This window comes from Furipterus horrens, unplaced genomic scaffold (genome assembly GCF_987537825.1).
Source record: "Furipterus horrens unplaced genomic scaffold, mFurHor1.1.pri manual_scaffold_3, whole genome shotgun sequence".
Classification (NCBI taxonomy): domain Eukaryota; kingdom Metazoa; phylum Chordata; class Mammalia; order Chiroptera; family Furipteridae; genus Furipterus; species Furipterus horrens.
This window is the reverse complement of record NW_028327173.1, coordinates 14,713,514-14,728,625: the sequence shown is the minus strand read 5'-3', so window position 1 is coordinate 14,728,625 and position 15,112 is coordinate 14,713,514. Positions and strand designations below refer to the sequence as shown.

At 44.9% G+C, this 15,112-nt stretch overlaps 2 protein-coding genes across 2 annotated transcripts; both read right to left on the bottom strand.

Annotated features, from left to right (window-relative positions):
* Positions 1 to 1,221: 1,221 nt before the first annotated feature.
* RPL11 (ribosomal protein L11) lies at positions 1,222 to 6,459 on the bottom strand. The gene is made up of 6 exons (XM_090268778.1): positions 6,389 to 6,459; positions 5,461 to 5,611; positions 4,121 to 4,227; positions 2,774 to 2,905; positions 1,739 to 1,849; positions 1,222 to 1,300 (listed from the first exon to the last, which is right to left on the bottom strand). Exons 1-6 carry the CDS (start codon positions 6,392 to 6,394, stop codon positions 1,271 to 1,273), a joined length of 537 nt encoding a protein of 178 aa, XP_090124904.1. The 5' UTR covers positions 6,395 to 6,459; the 3' UTR covers positions 1,222 to 1,270.
* Positions 6,460 to 10,801: 4,342 nt separating this feature from the next.
* Positions 10,802 to 13,219, bottom strand: LOC150014345 (elongation factor 1-alpha-like). Its single transcript, XM_090268251.1, has 3 exons — positions 13,184 to 13,219; positions 11,272 to 11,451; positions 10,802 to 11,173 (listed from the first exon to the last, which is right to left on the bottom strand). The coding sequence occupies exons 1-3, from the start codon at positions 13,217 to 13,219 to the stop codon at positions 10,802 to 10,804; spliced, it is 588 nt and encodes a 195-aa protein (XP_090124377.1).
* Between the last annotated feature and the right edge of the window lie 1,893 nt (positions 13,220 to 15,112).

The following is a 15,112-nucleotide window of genomic DNA, read 5'->3' as shown; positions in this document are numbered from 1 at the left end:
CACAAGTTTTCATGCCATTTACAAGGTGATAGCCCTGGCCCTCCAGTAAAGACTGAGAAGTAAGCGCACATTGATACTTTAAAAGTATACGGAAACACATTTCATGATTCTCCCCCTTAACCTACTGAATCTGATCTTGTTGGATAAGACTTTATTATCAGGAAGACAAAATAAATCATGTTTCCATTAAAAATCAAGCACACCAAGGAATCTGAGTTTTAAAATACCCACAGACAGCTAATAAATTACAGCACAGTGAACAGCAACGACAAGGTGGTCCAAGGACAACTGAACTCATTAGTCACGAGATAAGTTATTAAACTGAACTCACATGTCCTCAAAATGTAAAAATGTAAACCCGAGAGTGAAAACTATGAACCACTGGCCAAGTACTGGGTTTATGGTCAGAGAAATGATGGCTTTTGAATGTCACTGCTTCAGTGACCTGGAAATGCACAGGCAAGAAAGTTCCACTTCTACACCAAACCAGGGGCGGGGGTGGTAAGCAATGCTTAAGAAAAACATTTCCCACACACCAAAACACAAAATTAACTCTTTTTGAACACTATGTGCCTGGTACAAGTCTAGACCTTCTAAAGGATATTATCATTATTCTGATAATGATTACTGCCTCCATGATACAGATGAGAAAACTGAGGCAGAAAGACTAACTTGCTTAAGGTTAACACATCTAAAAGACAGGGTGGGAAATCAAATCCAGCAGTTTGCCTCAAAGACCATCCTCTTCTGTACTTACACTACCTCTCAACAACCTTATAGACTCTCATCTGAAGGGAAAACTGAGTGAACAGTTAAACCAATATTTAATTCCAAGCATCACACCAAAAAGCCTGTGATCCCTTCACCAGACATCAGTGTTAGTAAAATCTCTGGTGAATAACAGAATCAGAGTAAAGGGGAGCCTCCTGGAACACGGGAGCACTGCCCCCCACCTTTAATCAAGGCTCTAATCCCGACCCAATCATACCCCTCCCCTCTAAAATCAGTTTCCACATGACTACTGCACCACAGCCTATCAACATGCGAGTGCTGGGCACAGGCAATGCTGAGAAGCTCTGGCTTAGATCTGCCAGGAAACATCGGCATCCACTCAGAGGAAATCAAAGTTGTTACCAGCTATTCCCATCGAAGCTTTAAGTCGCTTGAGGTCCAAGGACTTGAATAGGGCCAGGCTCCTTTCACAGAACACACACAGTAATGTACATTTCACTGAAAATATTTTATTGGCCTTTTGGGTAGAAACAGGAATTTATTTGCCAGGAAGGATGATGCCATCATACTGAAAGAGAAGAGATTTCTTTTTTCAGAACAGGAGGCAACAGCAAAGATCACAGCAATGGCTAATGTTTCATTTGAGAATCCAAATCTGATGCATAAACTTGGCTCTGAATCCCGTGCCCACTCTGGACTAAACAGGAAGCTAGCCAGTTTTAACAACTGCCACACTGTGCTCAACTGCACTACACTCTGAGAGAAGGGGGCTCTTATTAAAGCCGTATTTTCCCCCTTTGAGCTGCCAGCACTCACTGGGGTGGGGAAAAGGCCTGATTCTGGATGTTCTTTTAAGCCATTAACCCTGGAAGCCCCCACTTGCCAAGCTGCCCAAATAATCTATCCTCATAGAAGCTACCCACCAAATGGTGGTAGACTTTGCATCCCCAAATCCCAACTCCACTCACCACATTCTACCATTTGACCTGAAATAAATCAACTTTACCTTCTGTTGGAACCAGCGCATGGCCTCCTCTTTGCTGATTCTGTGTTTCGCCCCAATGCAGCCTGTCCTGCGTTTCTTGTCTGCGATGCTGAAACCTGGCCTACCCAGCACCTGTCCCAGGAATAACAAACAGTCACCAAGCCAGCTCAGAGTCAGGAGCGGACAGACAGGACTCACACATTGGAGAGATCAATCCTCAAGCACCCTGGACAACACACCACTGTCGTATAGGTTTGCTCTGGAGGCCGGAACTTGCTGCACCCTTTCCCTACCTAACTTCCAATGGTAGCTAAGGATTCTCTACTGCTGCTTCCCAATCTCCAAAGCACTTTTATTCTTAAGAACAATCTTACTACATGTGCACTGTAGAAAACTTAAAACTATGAGAAGCACTAACACGTCTCTTCTTCCATTTCAGCTCAAGAGTCCTTCTTAAATTTGGTTTGTTGTTCCCAGGCTCCCAGTGAGCAGCCAATTCTCACTACTGTTTTGGATATTCAAATCTAACGAGGTTGCTGCCATCATTCAGGTCTTCTGGTTTCTGATACTTAGTTTGATGTTTGGACCCAAACATTATAATAACACAAAAGGTCATTCCTCCATTGAAATCCCCACCTGATACAAACCAGCCACAACGCCAAACCTGCCCTCAGGATGGAATCCCCACCCAGGGCCTAAGAAGCTGGAAAAAACAGCCTCCGTGCAGTCAAATGAGGTGCCTAACAGCATCATTCAAATTTTCAATCAGTAGCTGGACAGAATAGCTTTTTCATCCACCTTTAAGCCCCATCGGTGGTTGCTAGATCCGGGTCTTTATGCTTCATTAACAGCAGTGATCTTGTCCCCCTAGTTCAGTCCTGCACCCCTACCCATGTCGCAAACAAGATACGTCTTCCAAAGGGAAAAACAAAGGCAGGCAACACTCAAAGCTTGAACCCAACATCTGAACATCAAAATAGCACATGTGAAATAAAGGAATAGCATATTCCACGCTCCTCACACACACACAGAGTGGGAAGGGTTAAGTATTCATACCACATAGAAGTCCAGGCCATAGATACCAATGCTTGGGTCATATTTGATGCCCAAATCAATGTGTTCCTGGATCCCGAAACCAAAGTTTCCAGTATCTGAGAAGTTATTTTTTCGTAACTCGTACTCTCGCACCTGAAGGGATAAATGTAGCAATCACAATCCTTGTCAACTCAAATCCCCCTGAAATAACTAGCTTAGCTTGCGACACTCGGCACCCCAGAAATATAATTCGATGCAACTGAGGCAGAAACAAAATCTTATTCATTCCCCCAACACACCAAATCAAATCCTAACTTTGGATATCAGACCTTTCCCAACTTTCAAAGGGCAGGGCAAAACCCAGAGAAAGCATCAAAGAGCACAGCTGAACCCTGCCAAATGCAAAAGAACTCTGAAGACATTCAGACAGCCACATACAGACGGCCACCAGGGACATGAAAAGATGCTCGGCATCACTAATCATTAGGGAAAAGCAAATCAAAGCCACAGTGAGGTGACACCTCACACCAGCCAGAATGGCTATTATCAAAAAGACAGTAAAAGGGTGCCGGCACGTGGAGAAAAGGAAACTCTCGTGCACTGCTGGTGGAATGTAAACAGGTGCAGCCACCACGAAAAACAGTACAGAGGCTCCTCAAAAAACGAAAAGACACACGCAGCCTCCTGGTCACTGTAGCATCATTTACAATGGCCAAGTTATGGAAACAACCTAAGTGTCCGATGGTGGGTGAATGGATAAACACGTGGCACATATCCTCATACACACACAATGGAATGCCACTCAACCATTAAAAAAGAATGAAACCTTGCCATCTGCAATAATGCTGTGGATCGTGAGGGTATTATGCTGAGTGAAATAAGTCAGAGAAACACCATGATTTCACTTATACATGGAATCTAAAAAACCAAAACTCCTAGATGCCAAAAAAAAGCATACTAGCTGCGGGGTTGGGGGCGGGAGCAAAATGGGTGAAGGGGGTCAAAAGATACAAATTTCCAGTCATAAAATAAAATCATGGCATGTAACATACAGCATGGTGACTATAGTTAACAATACTGTGCTGTACATTTGAAAGTTGCTAACAAAAAATCTTAAAAGATTCTCTCATCACAAGAAAAAAGTTATTTTTTAACTTTATACAGTGACAGATGGTAACTAGTTAGGTTTATTGCGATCATTTAATGTATGCAGAAATCATCATACTGTACACCTGAAACTAATACAATGTTGTATGTTAATTATACTTCAAAAAACCCAGTACGTTAGTTTAACTGAAACCACTTGAATTATAAATATGTATTAAGCTGGTGCTCCTTAGCATCAGCCCGTGACGGGATCAGCCTCACCTTTAGACCTTTCTCCAGGATCTCTTCTGCCTTAGCTCCACGGACTGTGCAGTGGACAGCAATCTTTTCGTTTCTCCTGATGCCGAAGGATCTGACGGTGTACCTGGCTGCAGGCAGGGGTGACAAGGAGTCAGGTGCTGTCATACTCCCACCTAGTCCCCAGAACATCGTCTCCATGACTCCGAAGAGATATTAAGAACCTATCCACACTCTAAGTGGCAGTGTTCTAACCAGTGTCACCTGTATCTTTTTTTAAAAGATTTTATTTATTCTTAGAGAGGGGAAGGGGGAGAAACCATGATGTACAAGAAATACATACACTTCTTGCACGCTCCCAAATGGGGACCTGGTCCGCAACCCAGGCATGCGCCCTGACTGGGAATCAAACCGGCGGCCTTTCAGTTCACAGGATGGCATTCAACCCACTGAACCACACCAGCCACGGCACCTACACCTTTTAATTGGCTTCATCTGTAACAGAAAACAGATTCCTTACCCCCACCCCCAACTTCCCCTTCACTCAGCCATACTTAAGCCATTTAAGGGCTCAGTCATAATGTCAAAGCCTCAGGAAGAGCAGGTTAACAACTAGAATAGGCCCCTAGAAAGGAAGATGATCATTGTCTACAGAAAACAAAACATTAGAACAACAATGGCTAACGTTCACTAAAACCTTATTGTACTGTCATCCCCATTTAACAGAGGAGGTTCTAAGAGGTTAACTTGAGCAAGATCACAGCCAGTGGTAAGAGGCAGGATATGAACCCAAGGACTTGCCATATTCCACTACCCTAAAGCAACCTAACTTTACCCTGTTCTCAATGTAGCCTTTATAACTCTTAACTGCTAATCAGACCTAGCATCACTTACTGCTTCCCCAGCATTTCCACTCTACCTCAACCCTTACTTGGAAAATCTTTGCCTGGGCTACCCTTAATTTCTGCTCACATAAAACCTCGTACTCTAGTCCTGGCTGGTGTGGTTCTGTGGACTGAGTGTGGACCGGAAGGTCGGGGTTCGATTCCCAGTCAGGGCACATGCCTAGGTTGTGGGCCAGGTCCCCGATTGGGGGCGTGCAAGAGGCAACTGATTGATGTATCTTTCCCTCTCTTCCTCTCTCTCTAGAAGTAAATAAAATCTTTAAAATATATATGACCTCGTACCCTAATGGCACAACCAATCCTAAAAGAAAGACACTTCTCGAGTAGCTTAGGAAGATAATGCTCTTAAGGGATGTCAACTGTCACTCTCAAAACGGGTCCTTAGCAGGCCTGGCAGGAGGGGAGTGAAGGAACCCCCAGGCATGTGAGCCTCCAGCCCTCTTCACACCTGCCACTTACCTTTGGAGAACACAGGGGTCTGCCCTGTGAGCTGCTCCAGGACCTTGGCTGCCCGGGTCAGCCTGTCTCCACTTTCCCCCACGCAGATGTTGAGACAGAGCTTGCGGATGCGAAGCTCCCGCATGGGGTTCTCCTTCTCACCTTGATCCTGCTGTAACAGGGAAGCGCAGCCGTCAACACACGCAACCCGCCACAGCTGCAAGCCCGTTACTTTACACATTGCAAATGTATTTCCGCTCCTCCCAAATCGTACCGGAAGCCCAAAAAATTTAGTAAGCGTCACTGTGTTCGCCTAGGAAGCATCAAGGAAGAAGACAGCTTGGGATCTTGTTTCTTCCTCCACGCACGGAATGGGTGGGCAGAAACTCAGAGCAGGTACCAAGTTACAAACAATAAACACTGAGGATGAGCGCGAAGGCTCAACGTGTAGCGTAGCGGGGAGCGCCCCATTATGAGGCCGATGGGGGAAAAAAAGAATTGGTGAGAAAACAGGAAACACGTGGTTGTGGAACCACGTTCCCCAGCCCATTCGGAAGCAGCCTGAGGCTGCGGCAAAAGGCTGGCCCCTTCCCTTGGCGGAGGTCCCGGCCGAGATCCCCTAGCACCGGCCAAGTCTCCAGTCCCCAGGACCAGAAACAGGTCCGGATCCTACGGCGCAGACCCATTCGTTCGAGCCGTACGCTCTGGCTGCAGCCTACGGGCCCGTGAGCCTTCCGGGAGGCTGCCCTGAACCCGCTCCTGGGAGGGCAGGACAGGAGGCGACAGGGTCCGGCTCCGCGTTCTCGGCCCGCATGGCTCTGAAGTCTCAGCACGGCCTTATAGAGGGCTCAATCGTCCCCGAGCCGCGGACAAGGGACACTCTCGGGAACTCGGCCGGCCGTGGATGGAGACGGATGAAGGGATGTTAACCCGGGCCTCAGGTACTCACCGCCATGATGGGAAACAGGAAGAGACAGTGAAGTTTCCGGTTCAGGGCCTTATGGGACAGGAGGCGGGCTCTTTTCCCAAGCAAACCAGAGAGATGAGGAAGAGGAGGAGAGGCACGTCTGGCGCAGCGTGGCGTCGGCTTCCCCCTGGTGGACACTGCTAGCAACCGCGACAACGCTGGCAGAGGAAGCGACTAGGGTTTTCCAAAAATAGTTTTTAAAGCTCCCAGGCTGAGTTTTACTTGAGCTGCCGGATCCTTCCGCTCTCCCTGCCCAGTCTCAAGACCTGGTGGGTCTTGCGTGATGAGACTGCCAGAACTGCATTCAATCAATTATACAAATTATGAAGCAAATAATTTAGTCCCTAACAGATTAAACAAATGGCATTTATACAGTTAGAACAGAGTGGCTTGAGCCTGAGTCATGAAGACACACAGATGCGGTCCTGTCTTGATTAGCTAAAACCAAATGACCTTGGGAAGGTTACTAATTACACCTTCTCAACCTCAATTTTCCTTATCTTTAAAATGGGTACAGGAAATTGTGAAAAGTAAATGAGGTAATTTTGTAGGCAGAGCACATAGAAAGTCCAAAATAAGTGGTTACTCTTGTTAATATAAGCCTGTTGTATTCAAGCAACCCCCCAAAAGTGTTCGACGTGGTATATAATTAGGAGAGGGCCATCCTGCAGGCACCAAGACGGCTTGCAGCCAGGGACTCCAATCCAGACAATAAGAGGGCTCCCTGATTTATACTGAAGCCTTGGTAGCAGAACCCAAGGGAGTGCCAGGATCCACATTCCAGGCAGAAGCTGACCTTCAGTTGTCCAGTTCCTTTAACAGGAACCAATGGGAAAAGAAGAGCATACAGGACTTTGGTGGGAAAGGAGCCAAGCCGATTTCTTCGGCTGCCACAATCCCCTCCTCTTGATGCCCTCTAGGCTACGTTTCGTCCTTCAGGACAAAAGGGTATTCTGGGCAGCTGGTCTGACGGAGGAGGGCAAAGGGAAAAGGTCTCTCCTTTGAGCCTCCTGCTTTAAGCACCCACTGGCTCTCCCAGAGCTGGGGCCTCAGCCAGATCTCTAGGAGTGGGCAGAGCCAAGGGAGAGGCTGCTTCAAAGCTTGGACTAAAGAGACAACTGAATGCAACACATGATCCTGGACTTTCTTTTGCTGTAAAGCATGTTAGTGGGATAACAGAAAAAATCTGAATAACATCTGTAAACTTCAGAACTGTACTCATGTTCATTTCACGCCCTCATTCTGATTACTTAACCTTGGCTCTATAAGAGAATGTCCTTGGGTTTAAGAAATACATTCAGTTTTAGGGTAAGGGGCATCATCCTGTGGCTTACTCTCAAATGGTTCAGAAAAAAGTATTTTAGTTAGAGGGAAAAGGACAAAGCAAATGTGGTCAATTTAAGGTTTAGGGAATCTAAGCGAAGTATACATGGGACTTCCGCAGCTTCTCTGTAATTCCGAAATTGTCGAAGTTAAGAAAACAATTTGAGGGAAACATGTCCCCTAGGAAGATAAAACAGAGCTCATTCTTCAAAGTGTAGTCTGGGAGAATGATAGGAGGCTTTGAAAAAAATTAATAAGAATTTTTATATAAATAATTTAAACTTGTAAGAAAAAAGTAATATATCCTCTTTTTACAGAGGGAATAATCGAGGGTCAGAAGTAGGTTGCCCAGCCCTGACTGGTGTGGCTCAGTGGGTTGGGCTTCCTCCTGCAAACCAAAAGTTCAGGGGTTCGATTCCCAGTCAGGGCACATGCCTGGGTTTCAGGCCAGATCCCCAATTGGGGGCATGTGATAGGCAACTAGTTGATGTTTCTCTCGCACATAATGTTTCTATCCCTCTCTTTCTTCCTCCCTTCCACTCTCTCTAAAAATAAATAAACAAAATATCTTTAAAAAACAAAAAGAGAAAGATAATTAGCTTACCCAAGGCCCAAGCCAGAAGTTGATAATGAGGGCAATTCCCCACTCAAACACCAGCCTCATCAGTAAGAATGAGTTCTTCCATTAGTTCGATGATCTTGGCAACTCATTGGCCAACTCAGAGGCCTGCACAAGCCTATGAGGTCAGCATCACCCCATCTTTTTTAAAAAAGATTTATTTATTTATTTTTAGACAGAGGGGAAGGGCGAGAGAAAAAGAGGGAGAGAAACACCAATGTGTGGTTGCCTCTCGTGCATCCCCAGCTGGGGACCTGGCCTGCAACCCAGGCATGTGCCTTGACTGGGAATTGAACCGGTGACCCTTTGATTCACAGGCCAGTGCTCAATCCACTGAGCCACACCAACCAGTGAGCATCACCCCATCTCAAAGAGAGGGAAACTGAGATCTCCAATGTCACAGGTATTTCTTGAAAGCTGAGTCTAAACCCTAAATCTATCTAGTCCACTGACTGAATACTTTGCTTTCTTTTTAGCTTCTAGAACATAATAGGTACTTAATAAATTCTCAGGACATAAGAATAAAATTCCTTTATTTCATTAGCTGAAATACGTGAGAACACTTAGGGTGTGGGAAATGGGCATCAAAGCTTCAGGTTTCTGCTCTAACATCATTATAGAACAGCCCCCCTTGACCATCCAATATAAAATAACTCTCTCATATCATGCCCCTTCACCCTCTTTAGCCTTTTCAGAGCACCAGTCCACTATATTATTCACTATATTCTGCATTACACCCCGCCCCCCAACAAGACTAAGTGCCATGGGCAGAACTGCACCTCAGTCACTGCAGCACCCTCAGCACCAAGGACAGTGCCCGGCGCGCAAATGTTCCAATACCATCCCAATGAGCACTGCCAATGGCAGTTCTAATCTTTCTCAAGGACAGTTGGCCAGTGTGCCAAAATAATGCCTACCCTTTGTTTTGTTAGGAACTTCTTTTAATTAAATTGGAGACACATGCAAAGATATATTTACCAAGAGGCTTATGGCAGTTTTTAATAAAATTAGAAACAACATTCTTAGAAGCAGGTGACCTTGGGCTATTACCTATGTATACTGTGTCCCAGTTTTCTTACTTCATATGACAATAAAAGGCCTTCTTCATGGGGTTGTGCATATGTAAAGTGCTTAGTCTGGTGTCTGGCACATAATTTCTCAAATTATTAATCACCACTTTCATTTAATAACAAATATGACTAAACAAGTTACTGTACCTCCATGAGATGCAATACGAAACACCCATTAACTACTGAACATGCTTAAATGACAAGGAAGATGTAAAAAATAAAGTGTTACATATAGTTTTGAGTCCTGCAGTGATGACCTAGAAAGAATTATGTGAAAAATAGATTATCTATAAGCCATAGATTGCAAATTATGCTTGATATCTACATGAAATGCTCATTGTAAAAAGGTCAGACATTGCTTTTATAATCAGAAAAAGATAGCTAAGTACCTGTGGGGGAAAAGGTTAAGAATCCTCAAGTCAGTTATCGAAAAGGTGGGATTTCCCTGACTGGTGTGGCTCAGTGGGTTGGGTATCATCCTGCAAACCAAAAGGTCACTGGTTCAATTCCTGGTCAAGGCACATGCCTGGATTGTGGGCCAGGTCCCTGGTTGGGGGCGCACAAAAGACAACCAAACCAACAGATGTTTCTCTCCCTTTCTTTCTCCTTCCCTTCCTCTAAAAATAAATAAAAATAAAATATTTTTAAAAAATAAACACTAGGTAGGCTTTAGGCAAATGTAATATGTGATATCAGTTAGCATTTGAGCACCAACTGATGGGTGGACAGATACCCATGTGGAGTCTCTCATGTTATTCCCACAACCCTATGAAGTGAGTCCTGAGGTCCAGAGTGTTAATACCTCACTTACTCCTTTACTGTGGGGCAAGGAATGGAGTTGGGTCTTGAACCCAGGTTTGAAGCCAGAGCCAGACTTCACTGGTAGGGAGATAGTCATGTAGAAATGTTAAACCCTACTATATTGTGGGATCTGTGAGCACAGTGACTATGTCTTAGGCATATTTATTTTGCCCTCACACTGCCTAATCTGTCTTGAGAGGTAGGTCAGCTCAGATGCTTTGAGCATTGGCTAGAATTCTAGGCTTTGCCAGCCCTGGCCAGTAGAACTTTCTGCAATGATGGAAATACTCTATAACCACACTGTCCAAGAAGGTAGCCACGTATGGTTGTTGGGCATTTGAAATGTAGCTGATACAACTAAGAAATTATAATTATTTAATTTGACTTAATTTGAATAATTTAAATAGCCACATACTGGCTGTCACATTGGGCAAAGCAGCTCTGTGCTTACTAGTTGTGTAGTTTTGAGTTACCTCTGTTTGTTCATCTGTGAAGTGGAGATCAAACCATGTTTCCTGTGGGGATGGGGATCATTCACAGAGACTGGCCCATAAGCATACTGTAAATCCTGGGGATTAAGTTCTACAAGAAGCTCAAAGATTTGAATGGGTAAGTCCCATTTAACTGGCCCTGCCCCCCCCCCCCATTAGCCTTCATCTTGGTATTGGTTTCTATCATGCTGTCCCCATGCCAGCCTGAGGTGGGCACGAAGGTGAAAGCCTCAGAGTTGTAACCCATCTTCTTGATCTGGGCCTTCTCTTCTTTGCTTATCTCCTCAAAGCGCACACTACTGCAGGGCGGCTCTGTGATGTCCATCTTGTCAACCGTCATGATGAGCTGCTTCATGTCCAGCATGTAGGCCAGCAGTGCACACTCACAGGTCTGCCCCTTCATGGGTAGGCTAGCTTCAAACTCACCTACACTGCTTGCCACAATCAGTCCAGTCCAGTCTGCCTGGCCCAAGGAACAGAGAAAAGAAGGCCCAGCTCAGATCCGGACTGGGACACCCGCTGTCCAAACCCATAGCAGGGCCGAGGTCACCCTGGTGGTACCTGCCAGATACTTGTGATCATGTTCTTGATGAAATCGTGGTGACTGGAGGCACTGATGGTGGTGATGTTGTATTTCTTGGTCTGGAATTTCCACAGGGAGATGTTGATGGCGATGCCATGCTCCTGCTCCACCTTCAGCTTGTCCAGCACCCGGGTGTACTTGAAGGAGTCTTTGCCCACCTAGGCTAGGAGTGGGAGGGAAAACCCCAGGGTCACTGCTACTTTCAAAGCTACCACCAACCAAGAAGAAAGCTCTCAAACAAGTTGAGAGTCAGAGGGACAGTAACAAGACAATGCATGGAGATATCTTTGAATTTCTGAAATAATAGAACGTATTTTCTCTGACAGAAAAACTTCTGCAAGTTTTAGAGTCAGTGACTCAGGTCAAATGATAAAGTGTTCATCTGACATGTGGTCACATGTGGTCAGCAAGCCTTCAAGTTAGTAATAGCAGCAAATGAGGAAGTAATGCTGACCATGTACCTGGTGCTGTCATGAGCACTTCACATGCATTTTCTCATTTAATTCTCATCACAACTCAGTGAAGTTTTATTATCTCCATTTTACAGATAAAGTAACAGAGAAATTAACTGACTAGCTCAAGATCACACAGCTAATAAGCAGCAGAGGCAGGATTCGAATCCATAGCATGGGATTCTAAAATTAAAGCTCTTAGCCACTAACCTATGTTAAATAGTAGTTGTAACTGATATTTATCCCTGAAACCCTGGGTGAGTTCAACTTCTTTCAGATGGTGGGCATTTGTTCATTTCATCTCCAATCAGAGTGCTGTGTTAGGCCCTGAGGGCAGAGTGGAGAACAGGACAGATCAGATGCCAGGTGGCTTTCTCAAGAAAACTAATTAGGTCATTAACAGAGAGGACTAGAATCCAGGCATTCTGGCTTCTGCTACTACAGAAACTTTTATAAAGTCCATCCTCGTTTAGAATATACATTAGATAAGCACTTGTCAAATAATATTCTGGGACCCCTGGTGGTCCCCGAGACCCTTCAGAGTTTGCAAGGTCAAAACTATTTTCATATTACTAAGACATTTGCCTTTTTCCCTCTCATTGTCTCACCAGTAGTATGATGGTGTTTTCTAGAGGCTACATGACATGAAATAGCCACAGACTGAATGCAGAATCAGATATGAGAATCCAGCACTCTACTATTAAGCCAGAACTTAAAGGTGTCTGCAAAATGGAAAACAATGTCACCCTTCTAAGATTTTTTTGTTTTGGAAAATATAAAATATATAAAATATAATATTATATTATTTAGTTATTTTAAATGAATTAAATATTTTTAAAATAAAACCCACTTTTAATGTTAAATATCAGAAATATAGATATGTCTATTTTACATAAGCAAACACTCTTTGGGGTCCCTTTAAGAGTGTAAAGGGTTCCTGAGACCAGAAAGGTGGAGAACCACCCCACCAGATACATAATTTGTTCTTTCATAACCTTCTTGGTTATGCTTTCACCACATTGGCTATGGACCAGCCAGTCTTTTCACAGGGTTCTAAAGCTTTCCTTTATGGCCCTGGTCACATAAACACCCCATGGCAATTCTGGCTGCAAGATTAGAAAAATGGAATCTATGTAGCCAATGGCACCGATTTATGACCTGTTGATGTCTCTTTTCAATCTACACTATTTATACCTCCACAGCAGCTGGTCTACAGACCAGCTACATCTTGTTGAGATGCTTTTTATTGATTAATTGATTGGCTGATCTGAGAGTGAGAGAAACAGTAACTTGTTCCAATTATTGACACATTCATTGTTGTTTTCTGTATGTGCCCTGACCAGGGATTGAATCCATAACCTTGGCGTATCGGGATGACACTCTAACCAACTCACCTAGCCAGCCAGGACTGTGAGATGCTTCTTCAACTCTCACCCACCCATCTCCCTGGCACCTCCTCCTTGTTCTTCTGCATGGGTTCTTTCTCCACCCTCCCAGGGCTCTGTCCCTCACCCTTCCCACAGCCTGTACCAAGCTCACTCCCATAGCCTATTCTCCAGGCTGGGTTTCTGTCTTGAGCTCTAGCCTTCAATATTCAACTGGCACTTAGATATCAGCACAGAAGGCCCCGTGGATGCCTCAGATTTCACACATCCAGAGCAGACTTGTTTGGACCCCAGATCAGCTCTGCCTTTGCTATTCACTGACCAGCCAGAAACATGGGGGGTCACCCTCAACTCCTCTTCCTCCCTCAGCTCTTTCCTTAAAGCTAACCCCTAGGTGCTGTGGATTCCCCACCTCCACATCACTGGACTCCGTCCATTACTCTCATTATCTGCTGCTGCTGCCTGGCCTCAGGTCACCATCCTGGCTCACCTCATCAGCTGCAACAGCTTCCGAATCCCCGGCTTTGGGCCCTTTGATCTGTTCTTCCTGTGCTGCAAGCCAGGCATGTGCCCTGACCGGGAATCGAACCGGTGACCTTTTAGTTCTCAGGCTTGCGCTCAATCCACTGAGCCACACCAGCCAGGGCCTCTACTCTTTTTCTATGAGGACCAAAGCTTTCCACTTGCAGGGCTATCCTGTCTAATATGGTACCTACTAGCCACATGTGGTTATTTAAATGTAAATTAAGTAAATTTAAAATTCAGTTCCTCAGCCACAATAGCTACATTTCAAGTGCTTAAGAGCCACATGTGGTTGGTAACCACCATAGTGAACAGCGTGAATTTAGAACGTGGCCATCAACAGAAAGCTCTATCAGACAGCATTGCTCTTGGAGAAATCAAGTGTAGCCTTCCGAAACCTTGAGACTCAGTGTGGTGCCAGGAGACCTGAGTTCCAGTTCCAGCTTTGTCACTGACTGGCTGGGCAGCCTTGGACAAACCAAATACCTCTGAACTTCATTTCTTCTTTATAAAATGTGGGCAGAGGTTAGACAAGGTAAGGTCATTCTCTGACCTTCTGGGGTCAATTCTGGGAGCTCTGAATTCCATTTCTAGTCACCTCCACCCTAATCTCTTGGTGAACTCAAGCTTCTGTCTTTCCCTGCCTACAGGGGGAGCCTTGATTAGCTCATTTGTGTCCAGCAGTGGCTTATTGTATATTTAAGCAACATCTGATGGACCTGGCTGAGCCTGGGCCGATCACAATGTCTCCAACAGGAGTCTGGTTTCGGGGTTTAGGGTCTGTGTTAGTGGGTCTCTAGACGCGGCTGAGACTAACTGGGAGAAGCAGGAGTAGGTGGTGGCCACCCTGGTGGAGGAAGTCAGTCTAGATTGAGGGAGAGAGAGAAACAGAGTGAGAGGAACACAGCAGACCTACAGGGAGAAGCAGAGGGAAGAATCCAATGTCGCACTCTTGGAACCTGTGAGACACCCCTGAGTCTTTGTAATGAATTCTCCCCACTTCTTTCTTTTCTATTAAGCTCCAGTTAATTTGTATTCCTTGTCACCAGAGGTTCCTAACCCTCAAAGGTTGAAGTACAGAGGTTTAGTTTATCATTTTTCTGAAAGTCAAATTAATTTTAAGTTAAAAATGAAAACGAAAACCAAGCCCAGGCCCTGGCCGGGTAGCTCAGTTGGTTAGAGTGTCATCTCAATACACCAAGGTTGCAGGTTCAATCCTCAGTCAGGGCACATACAAGAAGCCACCAATGAGTGCATGAATAAGAGGGACAACAAATTGATGTTTCTCTTAATCTCTCTCCCTAAAAAACAAAAACAAACAAAACCCAGAAAACTAACAAGGACACACACACACAATACCACAAGAACAAACCAAAAATAAAAAACCCAGTCATCAGTTATTAAGTTGACAGATGTTCATTGAACACCTACCTGGTGTCAGGCACTGTATCCAGTGCATT